The following is a 17,621-nucleotide window of genomic DNA, read 5'->3' on the forward strand; positions in this document are numbered from 1 at the left end:
GGACTGTGTGTAATGCATCCAGCCCGCGGGCCACCAGTTTGACACCTCTGACCTACAATATCAGATATTTTTTACCTATAAAGTCTTCCTATCAATGTGAAAACCTGAAAAATTGAAATGATTTGAGAAGCAAAATACAAATATTTTTTTTCTTTGTCTTTATGACATCTCTCCCACCTATAAGAATCTATTTATAGACATAAAATCTTTAATCAGGCACTACAACTAAATATTCTGATCGCGATATTTTGGCCAATGCCATTCATATATGCTTTGCTAATTAAAGTCAAAGAAATTTGTTTTGAACACAACCAGCAAGATCTTTTTTGGGACTGAATGATAACTGACTCTTTGTAAGTATAAAATATGAATCTATCTTATCAAAGACTCAAAGTTCAATTTTCCTCAATTTAGCAAGAGCTAAAGAGAAAATAATCCTGTAAATACCCCAATTGTCTACTAGCTATACTTTGTACACTCATGTGGAAAATCCTGATTCAATTATCTGTAAGTATTCATTTCCAGGACCAGAAGAATTACTGATACTACTGTTATTGCTCCTGGGAGGGGAAAAGATTTCATGTAATTCAACAATTTCTTTACAGTAGACTTAAGCACTTCTATTGGGAGCATTTAACAGCTGATTCCTTCTGACCTTCCAAATATATTGTAAGTAATTCATTAAAATCATTTTAAGTAATCTAAAATATAATGCTGATTGTTAAGTCATGAAATCCTGTCATTATTTTGATGAATATTTTACAAGGGGAACACATTGACACAAAGCTTTGCCAAAATGAATTATCCCCTGCTTCAAATTAACACATTTTCAGTAAGCACTACTGCTGGGTTTGAAAAACAAAACTGTGCCACATTTTCCAAAGACTACAGTCCAAAATCAATTGTTTCATTGTTTGAAATTCCATAACAAAAATCCAAAGAAAATATTTCCAGTACTTTATCTGGAGAACTATCACATTAAACCTAAAAATAAAAGTATCCATCAACCTGTCAGAGTGATACTCTTAAAGAATGACATTCATATTCAGTGTCATTCTGACCAACCTCTGATAATCAAAGCGAAATCCTATGCAAAATATCAACAGAGTACAAAAGTTCATTTTAACCAATCTTCTGACAATGAATCAAATAGCAAATCTCCATATGATTTTTTCTGTATGTGTATTTTGTCAATATTTGTAACTTTTATTTATAATCAATTCAGCTATTTAGAAAACAGATAAAAAGAATCAACATGACCAACATGGAAAGAAAGTAAACTTTCAAAGGTTGCTAAACTTCAAAGAGCAAGAAAAAAAACACACCAGAATTTAACCTCAAGAATCATTCAAAATTATCCTAAAGGTCCAGAAAATTAAAACCTAAAATTTAAAATGTAATAGATAGAGCAGTAGTGTACAATGTCAGCCTGTCTGTCTGTCTCATTTATTTATATAACCGCTGATGTTAAATATGTAATTGTGTAGAGAACATTGCATGCAAAAACAATATTAAAAACAGTGTTAAAAATCTACAACCAATTAAAATGATATAACAAATAATGATAATAAGTAAGCCACTTCATAACAATTCCATAACATACAAACATATTTTGTGCTCAACTAACATCCAGGTCCTCACACTTATGGAAAAACCTAGGTACTTTTCATAGTCCTCAGAAAAGCCAAAGCAGTTGGAGCAATCCAAATCACTTGTAACTATCCAAATGTATCCTTTAAAAAATTAAAGTTAAAAATATTCAGCAAGTACTAAATTACAAGAAGAAAGAGGCTCTGACGCAGACAGGTCCTATGCAACAATATCATGTGCTACAAATTCTAGAAATATAATTATACTATATAAACCCTCCAAACAAATGAGAAACTTGGAACCAGCCGTAATTATTGCTTCAGTAAAAATTATAAATAACTACTCACAAATGCCTATAAGAACCAATAATAAATCTTAACAAACTGTGATTGCAGGGATTAGGAATGGGAGAAAGTGTGATGTTTTGTTTTTTATCTTCTTATAGAAATACCCAACTTTAAGACAAGCTGCCTCAACATGTTATGTTTGAAAATTCAGTCAGATAATTAAGACATTATTATTATATACATTCTCTACTTATATTTATAGTTCAGCAAATGATTTTATAAAATGCATTTCTTCTTATTGCAGAGACTATTCCAAAATCTTAGTGATAGATCTTCAGAAACAGAACACTCCCAAGACAGAATATACAGTAGTTCCATCAGCAGAAGAATACATCCATCTGGGACTATACAATTACAACAAATATTCATAGTATACAATTACCAGTGCTAATGTTTGGTACTGTCCAGATAATGGAAATTCTAAAACACAAGAAAAAGCCACCAATTATACTGGTTTAAGTTAACCAAGAAGGTCCTTCCAATGATGTAATGTTTACCATAAAACTTCCATATCCACCATTTAAGAATGCTTTAGCCTTGTGTAAACCAAAATACTAAGCCTCACTATACTAATATATTTCTGAACACATGTAGGAGTGTGCTGAAAATATTCTTAAACTAAGACTTCTATGAATCACATCTCAGTCACTCACAAAAGAAGCTATGAATAGACTTAAAACTAAATGGAAAGCTAAACTAAAATTTAACTCAAAAGAAAAAAAAACAATGTTAAGTTTCCTATTCCAGTCATCATATATTAACTGCAATCACAAACTACCCCAGGCCAAAATTGATGGTTATTTTGACTTTTAGTGCGCTGTATGAATTCAGTATTATGGTTCACCACTATCAGCTACTAAAAAAGTGAAAGCAATATATTCCTAGCCTATGTTTCTCATATCCATCTGGTTGGCTTCACATGAGCTACTGGACTTTAGCTACAGCTATTCCACCCAGCACATTTACATGAACCCATTTTAAGTGCTAACTGATCCCACTAACTTTGACTTTCAGAGATGGTCTGGAAGACTAATATTAAATGTATTTGCATTACCACCAAATTATGCACATTATGCAAATATAAACTAAATTTTAATAAAACATCATTGTATTGCTACAAAGTATATCTTATACAATTATGTTTTCTTCTAATGCTGCCTCCTGATTAAAACTGAACCATACCAATTAAAAACTCAGCTGATTTCTAGATTGAATGTATTAACTAATTTAGTTAGCAAAACTGTTAGTTACTAGGTTTGGCCTTACGCTATAAACTGGGAGACCCTGAGTTTTAGTTCCATCATAGGCACAAAGCCAGCTAGACGACCTTGGGCCAGTCACACTCTCTCAGCCTTAGAAAGGAAGCAATGGCAAATTTTGCCCAATAAAATTGCAGGGAAATATCCAGGCAATCTCCAAGTATCAGATACAATTGAATGGAGGAAAAAATTAAAAAGACTGTGCAACAAAATTTATGTGAAGGAAAAAAATATCCTCATAGTGATGAAGCAGCCTGTCCTCCTGAGACTTTAAAAACACCCTTAGGTTATTAATATGTGCATTGAAGATTGCTGGAAAAACAAGAACAAATGTTCAGTGATGATTTGGAAAGCTCTTAAAGTAACCAGCTTTCCAGGACATGCAGTTCTTTTAATGCTTCAAGGAGTGGTATTCAAAAGTTTCACTTCAAATACTGTAAACAGACCAATGTAATTCATTAATCCAATCCAGAAATAATCTATCTTAAAATTTATTTATGGACTAGCCCATAATTAAAAAAAATAACCTGACTCACTGGAGAAGGCTAATGCTGGGAACGATTGAGGGCAAGAGAAGAATGGGATGGCAGAGAATGAGGTGGTTGGATTGAGTCACTGAAGCAATCTGTGTGAGCTTAAATGGACTCCGGGCAAGGTAGAGGACAGACAGGCCTGGAGGAATGTTGTCCATGGAGTTGCGATGGGTCAGACACAACTTCACAACTAACAACAACAAGAAGAAATAGCCCAAAGACTTTCACAATAGACATTCCAACAGATTACTTCTTCACAAATTACACCATCATATATTGATCTTGTTATCGTTTAATGTATTGAATACTTGTGGAGTATTCAATAATTATGGGGAATCCACATATTCATGTTGTTCAATTCAAATATTAAAGCTGCCTCTTTTAGAATTGTGTAAACAATCATAACACTGTAAATTAAATTACAAAATGAAAAGTTAAATGTAAAATGGCCCTGTTTATATTCAATCTTTGTTCCTTCAAAATGATCAACTTCAGTAGAAATAAGTTATCAGTCAATATTATAGAGCAACATGATAATACTAGCCATAAAGTGTACTGGTTGGTTTTGCTTTGGGGTTTGTAACAAAATAATGAGTACATGTGGGTAGCTTTCACTGCAGCTGTAAATGATCTTACACATTCTACTTACAACTAACAGACACTTGAATATGCCAGACAGACAGACCAAACAGCCCAATTTCAAGTGAAAAACTGTTCTTTACAGAAGTCCAATTATAGCAGTAGGCGTCTTTAGCAGCTATAACATACATTCACATCCATTTAAAAAGAACAAGAATTGGATGTGCGGAATAGAGACAAGGAAGCTAATCTTGCAAAACAGTTTTCTATTCTGAAGCAAGTTAGCAAGATAAAATTTTAACATAGTGGCCCTATTTACAAGACACACTTAACTGCATCAAAAGAAAGGGAGTAGCATATCATGTGAATGGGAAAACTGGATCAGGTTGAGCCCTAGAGTTTTGAAGGCCCTGGTCCCTACAGAATAAGGACATCAAAAAGGAAAAAAAATCTATAACTCTTAATGCAATGGCAGCACGGATAAATACATCATAACATATTGATTTTAGAAGCTAGGACTAAAAATAGTAATTTATATTAACTAAATTGTATCATTTGAATACAAGCCATGGACAGAAATAAATATGCTGATACACACATGAGAGTCTTAAACAGATGCTTAGGAAACATATTTTTATAAACAATATTATAGAATATCACGGTAGGCCATATGGAGAATTTGTGACAGTCAGTTCATTAATAAATACTGATTAATCATAAAAGTCAGTGGGATGCTTTCTAAATCTCACATAATACTCTTAAAGCAGCAAAGTGTTGCAATTTGTTTTTTGTTGCAACACAATGTTACAATTTGTTTTTACCCAAGAGGAATAGTTTGCATGTTTACTGGCCATTGGAGAGTATTTTTTATACCAGGATCACAATATATATATATATAGGTTGTTAATTCTAAAATTTTGTTCATTTATGTCATTGCCATGCATGGTAAACAGTACTATTACTGTTGTAAATTGTACAGTAAACCAACCATGAAAATACATTATGAGTTGTAAAAAGGAAGTTATATAAGTAGCATGGCATCTACAGTTAAGAACTATTATAGAATAGAATAACAGAGTTGGAAGGGACCTTGGAGATCTTCTAGTCCAACCCCCTGCCTAGGCAGGAAACCCTACACCACTTCAGGCAAATGGTTATCCAACATCTTCTTAAAAATTTCCAGTGTTGGAGCATTCACAACTTCTGGAGGCAAGCTGTTCCACTGATTAATTGTTCTAACTGTCAGGAAATTTATCCTCAGTTCTAAGTTGCTTCTCTCTGATTAGTTTCCACCCATTGCTTCTTGTTCTACACTCAGATGCTTGGAGAATAGTTTGACTCCCTCTTCTTTGTGGTATTATGATTTGGGATACAATTGTGATTCTTAGTGACATATATTCTTCTAGGATTTGACTTGCTCTGAGAGGTTATGTTTGTTTAATTCATCAGAATAAAATATAGTCAAAGTTCACCCTAAGCAGCAAATCTGCAGAATTTTCAGCATTTGCACTTCTTAGAAGTTAGAGAAGGAAAAAGTCGCTATCATCAAAATAAATGAAGAAATTGCTCAAGATCATGTTATTGCAGTTTTGATATTTCAACTTGAAAAGCAATATGCAACAATCATCTGTGTATATAAATATAGGCTTTAGTGCCCCTTTTCTATCAGAATGACAGAGACTAACAGCAAAGAGAAAAAAATGGGAAAATATATATTTGTGTGGTCTTGTAACTAAGCTTTGGTTGAAACAAGATACACCATGAAGGATATCATATGGGGATTTAAGAACAAAAGAACATTTCCTCTTTATCAGGCCTAGGCTTGTTTAGTCCTAAATCCTGTTTTGCATAGTGACATACCAGATGCCTCTTTGAAAATCCCAAAGATGAAGGCTTATCCTCTTTTTGTTGTTGCTTCCCTGTTTTTTTAGAGGAATTTGACAGTGAAGATAACAATAGCTATCCAAAGAGGTTGCGACTGATTCACCTATGTTCCATGAAATTAAACTACCAAAACTAGTGTCTACCATATTGAATTGTACAAAATAAACATAGGATATAAATCAAACCAAACAATAATGGGATAGTGGAATACAGAGGTCTCAGGATGATCCAGCTGAACTGTTTTCACATTATATTTAAGAACATTTGGGATTAATTTGATCTGCCCACTAACACCAGAAGAATTTATGTTCTGTCTGAATTCCTATCTACTACTTTTTTGCTTATCAAGAGAACTTTATAAAGTCTAAAGAAACAGGATATTTATTATACAACAATCAATAAGATTTTATTCATTGTTATAATTTATTTAACAAATACATCTGCAATATATTTTCAAAGCTATTTATAGTACATGTATATAAACCTAGGTGCATGTACATGTAACGAGTGAGTGAAATCTCTTCAAAACACAATTGGGATCAGAATGTCTATAATGAGTTGTTGCAGTCATGAATCAAGTCATTATGTGATTGCACCCAATTTTATGACCATTTTTATTGCAGTTGTAATTGGGGATACCAGAGTTGTAATTTGACTCACATGGTTCTAAATCCAAATCTAGTTTTCCCAAAGTTGTTTGCCAGTTTTTGTCACAAATCCTGATCACATGACCATGGGATGCTGCAACTTGTTAAAACTGCAAGCTGGATGCTAAGCATCAGAATTATGACCATGTAAATGTGTGACAGTTGTAAGTTCATCTTTAGGTCATAAGTTACTTTTTCAAAGGCTATTGTTAATTTAAATCACTGTTAAGTGAAGAGTCACAAGTCAATTACCTGTATTAACATTTAATTATACTTAAAATGAATTTTGACATCACAATGGAATGAGGAACTATGGGTAACCTCATTCTATGTCATACCTGCAAGTTGGTTTCAATTTTTATCATTAAGAAAATGATCTTATTGTATAAACAAAGCTCCTAAAATACTGGCTGGGGTAGGATTCTACCAGTTTGGACTGGTTCGAGCAAACCGGTAGCTCCAACAATCAGCTGGGAGTGAACCGGTTCGCTCCAATGATCAAGTGGGCCCACCCGCCTGCCCCTTTGCTTTACTGACCTTTATCCTCTCAGTTGAGTTGCATGGCAGAGCAGATTGCCGCACCTCAGTTATTTCCCCACCACCACCAACAGCAATATGGAAGTCTTCTCAAAATTGTGCACATGCACACAGCATGCATCAGGCGCATGCACGAGCAAAGTAAGCAAAGCGCGCGATCACCGAACCAGTTGTTAAAATGGTAGGATCCCACCAATGTTTACTGGCATATGTCTATGGAGGTTCTCAATCATCCAAGTTTATCTATATTCATTCTTGTAGGTGGTTTGCTTGTTCTGCTGTCTTAAACATATATATTTTTGTAGAGGGAGGTTAACAAACTTAACTCTGTGACTAGTGCAATATTTCAGCTTAAGGACTTAACTCTCAAAATAATTGCGGAGTAGTAGTATAGAGAAAGCCTTCAATCTCTTGCAATTTCTCTTTTCTCCCCAGAATAATATAAAATTATTTCACCTAGCGCACAGAATAATCAATAATCTTAGTTCACACATGGCATTATATTTCAGGATTCAATGAGTATTTAAGACTCTAGTTTTTAGAGAAATTTAACATGCCTACAGCTTAAAATACAGTGTAATTGATGAGGGCTTAATACCAAGCAGTTACCCCCTTATTATATGAATGGAAAAAATATAAATGGGCTAAAATTTAAGTGCTGCTAATTTTGTCTAATGACATTAAGGTACAATTGTGGCTAGAACAACAGTGATCTTTAGACAAAGGATCAACAAATGACAAAAAATAAATGACAACAAACAAACTTTTCGTTCATGTTCTTGAATAATGTTCTGAATTACGATCTAGCTTCAACCAACAAACTGAAGGTACAAGTATGTTTCGTCAATCTGTCTTTCAGACAACTGCAGCCTTTCTTAGAAATCTAAGTATAACTGTCATATCTGTAAGCATGTCAAGAGCCAGGTGTGTACTGTAGACTAACATAGAAGGCACCCCATCTCTTGTCTCCAAACCCGTGTTTTTTAGCTTCTTTTAATTTTGTAATTTTAATCCATTTTTATATTTATAATGGCTGAATGCTTGTTTTATCTTGATGTAAGCTGAACCACAGGATGGGGAAGCATATTAATTTGATAAATCAATTACTAGTAAATAAAACAAAGTTTATCAGCCATGGTTGTAATGCATTCCACAGTTTAATATCCTGACACTAGCAACTTAGTATTAACAGGGTTCACCCAGATTGTTTGGATTTTGCATTATTTTGTTTTCTACCTTTAAAAGCCACTACCGAACTACAATACACTTTAAAGGTTTTATTAAATATCTTAAAGAATTCATAAGTTCTTTATTTCTAATATAACTAAAAAGATACAGAAATTGGCATTCAACATTGTAAAACCAAAAAGAACATATGAGTTAACTTTAACATTAACTCCCCAATAACAACAGGTGCAACACATCTGAAACAAAAGAAACTTCTCAAATGCACTATTCACTGATTAAACATGGACAGATTGTGTTGCAGGGCAAATGATTTGTAGAGCAAGAATGCCTCTTTTCCTTTCTGTGTATTTCCCTCTAAAAAGGCTTCCCAGATAGCTTTTCTACACTCGGCTTTGCTGTCCTCCCTCAGTTTGTCTTTACAAACAATCCACTCCAAACACTCTTTCTGAAGCCACTGAATACTGTTTAGTGTTTAGTGATAATTATGAAACTAATGGAGGTATAAAAGCAGAACTTCGAATTTTCCATCTATAAGTTTTACAAACAGCTTAGTTTGGGTATTCTAGATACTGTGGTATCAAATTACAGTCATGTAAGAAAATTCCTATCAATGCAAACACTTTATTGAAGGGTAGGTTCACTCACACCCAAGGGATCTATTCACTTCCCATACAGAAAGGGGCTGATGAAATGCTGTCAGAGTAAACTTCTGCTCACTTTTTGGATGATTTAACGTCAATGGACCATACAAACCTCCCAGAATGGCTTATAAGTTCAGCCAAGCATGCTCTTCTCCCCAATATATTTTAATTATGCATCTGCTCTAATTGCAATCAGATTACATCACTGAAAAAGGAACGAATTGGAAGTTTCTCTAATTACTAAGAGCTTTTCATCAATTTCCTAAAACAGGGCTTTAAGGAAAGGTAGAAACACAAGCACAACTGTGACATTTCTAGACATCAGTGTCATTTTATTCAGCAATTCTATACAGCTTTCATTAGCAGTCCAAACTCAAAAGAGGCAAATTTAAGTCCTAGGTCCTTTATTTTACTCCATTAGCAATGTTTTATACACAGACGAAGGCCCAACATAAATGCTTTTTTAAAAAAAACCTGCCAGGCAAATCTTTAAAGACAATGTATGCACAGGCGCCCACTTGCAGATACTTAAAAACAGCTACTCTTTGATTTCTCAAGCAAGCACTGCCCCTATGAGTAAAGTTAAAGCAAAGTTTCTATTTCAGAACTTAATCTGTCACCAAGTTGGTGTACTTGGAAAAATAAGTTTTTCAGTACCATCTTTCCTTCTAGGAACTTCTTCTAAACAAGAGCATGTGGCTTTCTCTTGATACAGTCAAGGCATTTAAAAGGTAAAAGTTTAAAGTTAGAAAGTCCAGATTCAGATCACTACTTTTGAAATGTTAAGGTTATTTCCATTTTCTTTATTTACTGTGTGTATGAGGATCTAAGAGGATGTCAGAAGTATGTTATGCTCTGGAAACAAGAATGTCAAGAGAAACAAATTGAAACAATTCAAAGTGTGTTGTCTTTTTTCCTCCCTCCTTCCTTTTTTTTTTTTGTCCAGATGTAACATCGTTTAAACGGCCTATTAAGGTGTTGCTTTGAAGGGAGGGAAAACATAACACTTTCCCGGCACAAAATACCATAGCATGCACACATGGTCATGTAATTAAGCCTCAAGCAAAGCAGATTGTTCCTTCCATGAAGCACAGGTATATTTGCAAAGGAACAGAAAAAGGCGATCCGGGAAGAAAAGAGATTAGAGGTTTATTATAATTAGACCGGCTGGCGCTACCAGCCTCCCGGCTCTTTTTTGTTTATTCCCGGCAGGGCTAGTTCGACTAAAGTAACTTGACAGTCGAGGAAATCTGAGTTTTTTCTCGACAGTAGAGTACTTGCAACAGCAACTCCATTTACCAGGTGGCGGGGAAATGGGCGAAAAACTCCCCATAGAAGAAAAAGAGGAATGATCGGAGTAATTCCGCTTCAACAGGTGAAGGAGGACCTCGGAGACTGAAAGGTTTAGAATTGCAGCCCCCGGACGACTTAAGGGGAGTCGCCGCATCCACCCGAGGACCTCGCACGGAGAGCGCTCTCGCGTCCCGCAACTTACACTCCTCCCTACGAACACACAACCGCAAAGCCCCATCCCCAACACGCAACACACACAAGAGGGCATCCCCTGGGGAAGGGCACGGCCTCTCGCAGCAGTCGCTCAGCCGGAGTAGCCGCCAACTCTCCAGCTCCAACTCCTCCGTTTATTACCTGTCGTCGTAGCAGAAATCCGCGCCCAGGGTATTGAGGTACAGGACGAGCCCCAGGGCGCTGCTCACCAACTCCGCGATCATTGCTCCGCTCCTGCCGACCTCCGCCTGTCCCTTTGCTGCCGCCGCCGCTCCAAACCCCGAAACGCATCCACCGCGCGCTTTCTCAACCGCCTTGCTTCACTTTGGCTTATTCCTCCTGCTAACGGGTGGGTCGGTCAATGCCTGTCGGCCCCCGGCATCTTCGCTCCTTTCCCCGCACTCGGCTAGGCGCTGTCAGCGACGGGAGGAGCCCGGTAGCACCAGCCGCTTTATTGTTTCGGTGTCCGTTCGCTCGCTCGCTCCCTTTTTTACCCCATGGCCGGGCGGGCGGGCAGGGCAGGGCGAGAGCGGCTGCCGCTCCGCCTTTCAAACCAAACCCTTGTCCGGAATTTTTTGCCCGCCTTGCTCCGCTCTCCCAATAGCGGGCGGCTCACTCCGCCTGCCGACTCCCTACCGCCCCGAGGCCCCTTCACAGCTGAACTGAAAGAACCACCGCCGAGGCTCCGCGAGCGCCCGCGTGGGGCTCTCCGAGCTTCCTTCGCGCTTGCGTGCCATCCCCCCTCTGGTCCGCCCCTTTCTCTCGCTACAGTCCGCCTTCCGCCCCTCGGTTTCGGCGGCGCTAGCTTGCTTTGCTTGCTGCCTCTTCCTGCCGCTGCCTTTCTTTATTTTATTTTTCCGCCTTCGCCAAGGAACAAATCCCGTAGCTCACCACTTGTAAAGACGGTTCTGGAGGAGAGGAGAAGGGGAGGCGAGGGAGAAGCTAAAGAGGAGGGAAGAAAGAGACCGGCCGGCTCTGCGACTGGCACAGCCTCTCCATCCTTGCCCGCTATTCAAAAGCAAGTCATCTGGCAACTCCCCCTCCCCGCGGGGAAACAATATTGTTGAGCCAAGTGGGGGTTGAAATCTGGCATTCTAGGACAAAGAGGTGGGTGGGTGGCTGAGGGAGTGTATCTAGCAACCTATTTAGGAGAGACCCGACCTGTTTAATATACAAGTTTCCCTGAAATACCTCCCAGCTTGTAGGAAAGGAGAAATGGAAGAAAGCAAAGCCCTCGCCCTCTGTGTGTGGTTGCAGGACACACACCTGGGAGATTTCCATCTGCAGGAACAGTACAAAGAGGCACAACCAATGGCTGTAGTCCTGCTATGTGGTCAAGGCAAGCAACGCCACTATTTTTATCCAATCACCAATGCCAACCTCAATTCATGGGCAGTGTGCCTCGCTTTCTGCCAACCACCTGCAATGAGGGTGTTTCTTTTTTTAAGCTCCTTTAGTTTACTTTATTGCCATTGCACCTCATACAAGGAAATTAAATGCCATCTTCAGTGTACACATAACTATAAAAATAAAACACAAACACACATCCTTCACATTGTATACAATTGAATTGAAAACCCGATATTGCATTAATATTATAATATACATTAGAAGTGACTGTATTGTCGCTTCTTGAAGTGACACAGCACAAGGCACACCAGCCTGAGAGCACGGCATGCCCAGGCACATGGGTGAAATCCTGATGCTTAAAAAAAGCCTCTTCCCAGTTCTCATTATACAACACCACTTTCTGAAGACTTCCTAAGACTACTAGACCATGCCAGTCTTTCCCTGGCGATCCGATCCATTATGTACTCTTTTGAAGCCCATCTTAAAATGACACCAGTTCTCCCTGCTGTGTTCAGTTAGTTCCAAAGTGTCATCGCCAATCAGGGTAATTTTAGAACTGTGATGCATTATGCGTGAAATATTGGCATGCTGAGAGCCCTGTTCAAACCTCAGCAGATAGCACTATTTTTCAGGGGGCTGTTGAGTGTTGAGTATTTTGGGCCTTCTACCTGAAGGATTCTAATGTTGGCTCCACATAATCTATAGCTGGGTTTTCCTCTTTGATAATCACAGCTAAAGAGAAGAACAGATTCCTTCCTTCCTGCACTAATCAAGTGTGAATAATGTTTTTTCTTAATTGAAAAATTTAAAACATGTGCTAGTCGTCTTTTTTTCAGCATGCTTGAGGCAGTGCCCAACACAAATAAGGTTTAGAAATAATTTGTGACAAATGATTAAATGATTCAAAAGGAAGCCTTTTCTGTTTAATCCAAGTGTGGGCATCCTGTACCCCCACCCCCAGCTCTATTTATATTTTCCTACTCCCCAGAAAACTTTCAGCTGAATTGCTGGATATTGCTATAGCTTTCAGCAAAAGACAATTTACGGTAGTCCCTGCCCACAAAATCTTTACCCAGCCTGGTCTAAATAATCTAGATATCTACTATTTAGTTCAAATTTGCACTAAGGTAGTTTTAAAATAGTAATTTTTCTTTCATGTCTGGCTCCAACTCTTCGTACTACATATATATTGTTTCCTAAGCAGAGTTATAAAAATGGCTTGCCTTTGTCTTCTTGGAGGTTTCTACAACTTTCACCCTTATTCACAACGTTAAGAATCCCCAGATAGGCCCCATCCAAATATTAACCTAAGCTGACCCTTCTTAGCATTCAAAATCAAGGTCAGTTAGGTGCTGCCACCTGCTGAGGTGTAAGACAGATGCACTTTTCCTTTGTGTAATGAATATTTCAGCATTTGGAAATAATCATGCTTTCTCTTATAATTTTTTATTCACCTTTTATTCACCACCTTGTTTTTTCTCTGTGTTTCAATATTTGATGATGTTTGCACTTTCCCACCTATTATTCCAAAATCTCTGTTGGATTTGTTGAAACATTGGCATTGTTACCTTTGTAGAATTTGACATTCCACTAATGAGTTATATTCTTGATTTATATATTTATACTCCATTTGAAAAATATGTAATACCTTCTCAAACCAAACAACCAAAGAAAGCATCCTAGTAACTAAAGATATAGATTAGATATTGACACCATATGGGAGAGGTTAAATCTTAATCCTATTTCTCCATATAAGGTAATCAACTAATATTAAATTAGATTTATAAATAGCATTTCACACAAATATCAGCACGAGAGTGATAATAATTATTAAAAATTCTCATGAAATCAATGAGATAGGAGCAATAAAATGTAAATGAAGATAAAAAAGTAGTATGCAACACTGAATATAAAGTAGCACAAAAAGTACTTTACACCAATTTAAAACAAAAGCCAATTTTACTTTCTTCAGGATGGCATTCCACCATGAAAGCACTACTTTTAAAAAGACCCTAGTCACTTTTGCCAAGTTATTATTGTAAATTATTATTAAATTGCTATGGAGGACTGCAATCTTTAGATAGCATATAAACATATTGACATGTTTCACCTGTCCAGGCAGAATTTAGGGAATGGAATGGAATGAAATGGAATGACTATGTACATAATGGATGGTAACTATACATTTCTGGAATCCTTGAATAATTGCTATTTCCAGAGGACAGCTGGAGAAAATTATTTAAAATTTTGCATTGATTATCTTGGTAACAGGGAACAGCCAGTTGATTGCCTCTATGAACAGCATCTAGTTCAAAAGCACCATAATATATTTAGCTTGCCCCTACATTAGAGTTTTCACCTCTTTCAAGAGAGAAGTGGGATGATTGTCCCATTTACCACTTCATTTACATATGAGGCTGACAATGAAAATGTAAGACTTAACAGGAGGGCAAAATGCAAATTTTTGCTGGCTTAATCTGGTGGAAAACATTTATAAGTCCCATCTTTTTCATTCAAGCAGAAGTATTTGTCATTGCATATACAATCCCATATCTGCCCATATGGAGTAGAACTGCAGAAGTATTCCATGTTCTATAATTTCTTAGTCGGCATAAATAGGATTCTAATTTCTGATAATAGCAAGTTATCAAATCATACTGTAAGATTATACACACAGTTCCTATTTTAAGTCTTTGACTTCAGGTGAAATGTACCTTTTTCATCTGCTTTCATTGAACTTTCTCTGACTAACACCGGAGAAAGAAATAACAACATATATGAAAGAGACAAGTCTTGGCATTTTTTTTATGCTTAAGTGTTGAAAATATTCTCATGCTTGGAAGTAACATGAGACATGGTTTAGCACTTCATCAAAAATGTCATTATTCAGTGGATTGAGTGTTTGACGTGTGTGATAATTACAAAGTATAAAGATAAGTAATTTAAGAGTTCACACATATCACCAAATAGTCATTACCAAAAAAAACTTTCACTCTGTGAAATAAATGTTGTCACAGGCTATCAAAGGAAAGTAAGAGTAGGAGGGTTACACTAATAACAGTAATTGTGGAGATGAGATGAACAGCATAACCTAAAAACTATTCAAGAGGAGTTGAAAAGGTGTCAGATTTGTTATTTTAGAGGCATATCATCATGCAATGTTGTGGGAATCCTGTTCACATTGGACAGAAACAAGATACCCATTTTCCAAATAAACCCATGTCTGGAAGATGAAGTTGGAGAACCAAATTAGAAACAATATATATTTATTACAGTGTCAATTTTCTAAATTTACAAAGTACTTTGGAATCCTAAAAATGTATGACATAACTTAATTGTAAATTCCTTCATATATCAAATTCTTATTTTATCGGCAGCTGAATTATTTTTAAATGTCTTCTGGGCTGGGCAATAACTCTGGTGAAATTTATAAATAACTCAAGATGGTGAATATACCTAATACTACTTCCTCCATCTATTTTTTTCACAACAACCCTGTGAAGTGGGCTGACCTGAGAGCAAGTGACTAGGATCCTATTATCCACCAGTGCCAGCCCAATACTACTGAATAGTTCAAAACTCTGAGACTTATATGCTGTAGTAGGCATTCACACCCTTATAGGTGTGGTGGTTTGAGTGCCATTGATTCCTGTGGTATATCTCAAAGCATCCCAACTAAAAGAGCATTCAGATTTTTGCACTTGATAACATTCATTGTTTCTGTAAGCAACTGCACATGAATAGAAAATGTGCATTCACATTTGCTGAAAGAGGTTATACAGATAGCCCTCAACTTACAACGGTTCATATGATGACCATTCAGAGTTACAACAGCATTGAAATAAGTAACTTGTGACAGTTTTGCACACTTACATCCTTTGTAGCATCCCCACGATTATGTGATCAAAATTCAGATGCTTGGAAACTGACTCATACTTATGACCGTTGTGGTGTCCCAAGGTCAAGTGATTCCCCCTTTCCAGCCTTTTGACAAGCAAAGTCAATGGGGATGCCAAATTCACTTAACTATTTCAAGAAAGGTCATAAAACGGGGCAAACTCACTTAACAAGTCTCTTACTTCTACAACAGAAATGTTAGGCTCAGTTTTAGTCAAGGACTACCTGTATTGAGCAGGAAGTTGATTAGCATAAGAAGCCCCTTCCAATTCTGATTCTGGCTTGTAATATATTTTCTGTTATGAAGTTCAAGTAAAAGAAAAGAAAAAAAAAGACAAAATAATTTCAAAATAAAATGTTTGTTTGCCAATCAAAATAGCTTCCAAGCTAAGATAACCAAGATGGCCAAGTTTCAGCTGAATGTCAATAAATTAGGAGCTTTAGTGTTGAATCCCCGTCAGCCCAGAAGGGCTTCCGGGTTGTTCCTTGGCGCCGTCGGCAGGCTTTTTCTGAGCTTGTCAGATCAATAGACAGTAGAGGTGTTTTTTTACGATCTTTAACACCTTGGACACTCTTAAATTCTTGGAATTTATGAGGGAGAGATTCAGCTGTCGGGTTGAGCCTCTTGTGTAGCCCTCCAGAAGGATTTATAGCCTCTGGAGTGCGACGAGGTGTGCCCCCCCTTGCAGTTGTTGTATTCTCCTGTCTTTTTGATAACTTCTGCTAAAACAAGCAGAACCAGTCGCCGGGAGCAGCCTTAACTTCTAACAACATCTCAACATCTCAAGAAGGAAGGAAGGAAGGAAGACTTTTGCAAGTATTTTAAGTTTTAACTGGGGGGGGGAATCTTTTTAAAAAGAACACTACTGCTGAGTTCGAGAGGCGTGGGCTTAGAACAAAGGATTCAAAATGGCGTTGATTTATAGCTGAAAACCTACAGAAAACGAAAGCTAATTGCTTGCTGATAGCTGGGGCAGTAAAGGTGGAACGGCTGAAACAACTATTAACAATTTCTAAGCCAGTTTACATAACCTGACCTACTTAAATGTCAACGTTTTAACTCCGAGCAACTTAGAAGGAAACATTTGCAAGTATTAATTTACAGCCGAATACCTAAGGAAAACGAAAGTTAATTGAATGGTGACAGCTAGAGGCAGCTGAAAGAATTATTAACAACTTTAAAGTTAGTTTATACAATTTGATCTATTTGGAGGAGTATTTTGTGAGAAAGTGGTGTTTTTTTGTTAAACATGGCAACGGAACAAAAGGCTTCCCTAGGTGCTACAATAAACTTCCAGGATTTGAAGGACTTTAAGGGAAGAAAATGCTTTTTTAGGCAAAGAAATTAATGAGGTTAAAGAAATGGTTCAGGATACCATTAAAAAACATGATCAGCTTGATAAAAACCTACACGCTATAGCCGCAGGTCTGTCAGAAGTTGTTCTTAAGGTGGACAGTAAAGTTGAACATCTGGCTTTGGATTTGGAAACTAAAATGAAGGAAACGGATTTGAAATTTGTTGAAATGGAGGGGAATATGCAAAGGATGGATAAGGAGATTATTATGATGCAATTCAGATCTATGGAGTATGCTGTTAGACTGAGGGGTATCAGAGAAAACCCTAGAGAGGATTTAAGAAAAGTTTGTGCTGATGCTTTGGCCA

At 37.1% G+C, this 17,621-nt stretch overlaps 1 protein-coding gene across 2 annotated transcripts in view; it reads right to left on the bottom strand.

Annotated features, from left to right (window-relative positions):
- The window catches only part of TMTC2 (transmembrane O-mannosyltransferase targeting cadherins 2), a 253,147-nt gene that overhangs the window by 211,145 nt on the left and 24,381 nt on the right, over positions 1-17,621 (bottom strand). The window contains exon 1 of one of the 2 annotated variants that reach the window (XM_081958576.1): positions 10,853-11,440. The exons of the other annotated variant lie outside the window; for it this stretch is intronic. Within the exon in view, the coding sequence (XP_081814702.1) occupies positions 10,853-10,935 (83 nt within the window). The 5' untranslated portion in view covers positions 10,936-11,440. Of the gene's footprint in view, positions 1-10,852; positions 11,441-17,621 lie in introns of those variants that run through there. 2 annotated transcript variants of the gene reach the window in all.

The sequence above is a fragment of the Natrix helvetica genome (assembly GCF_964273705.1).
Source record: "Natrix helvetica genome assembly, chromosome: 6".
Taxonomy (NCBI): Eukaryota; Metazoa; Chordata; class Lepidosauria; order Squamata; family Natricidae; genus Natrix; species Natrix helvetica.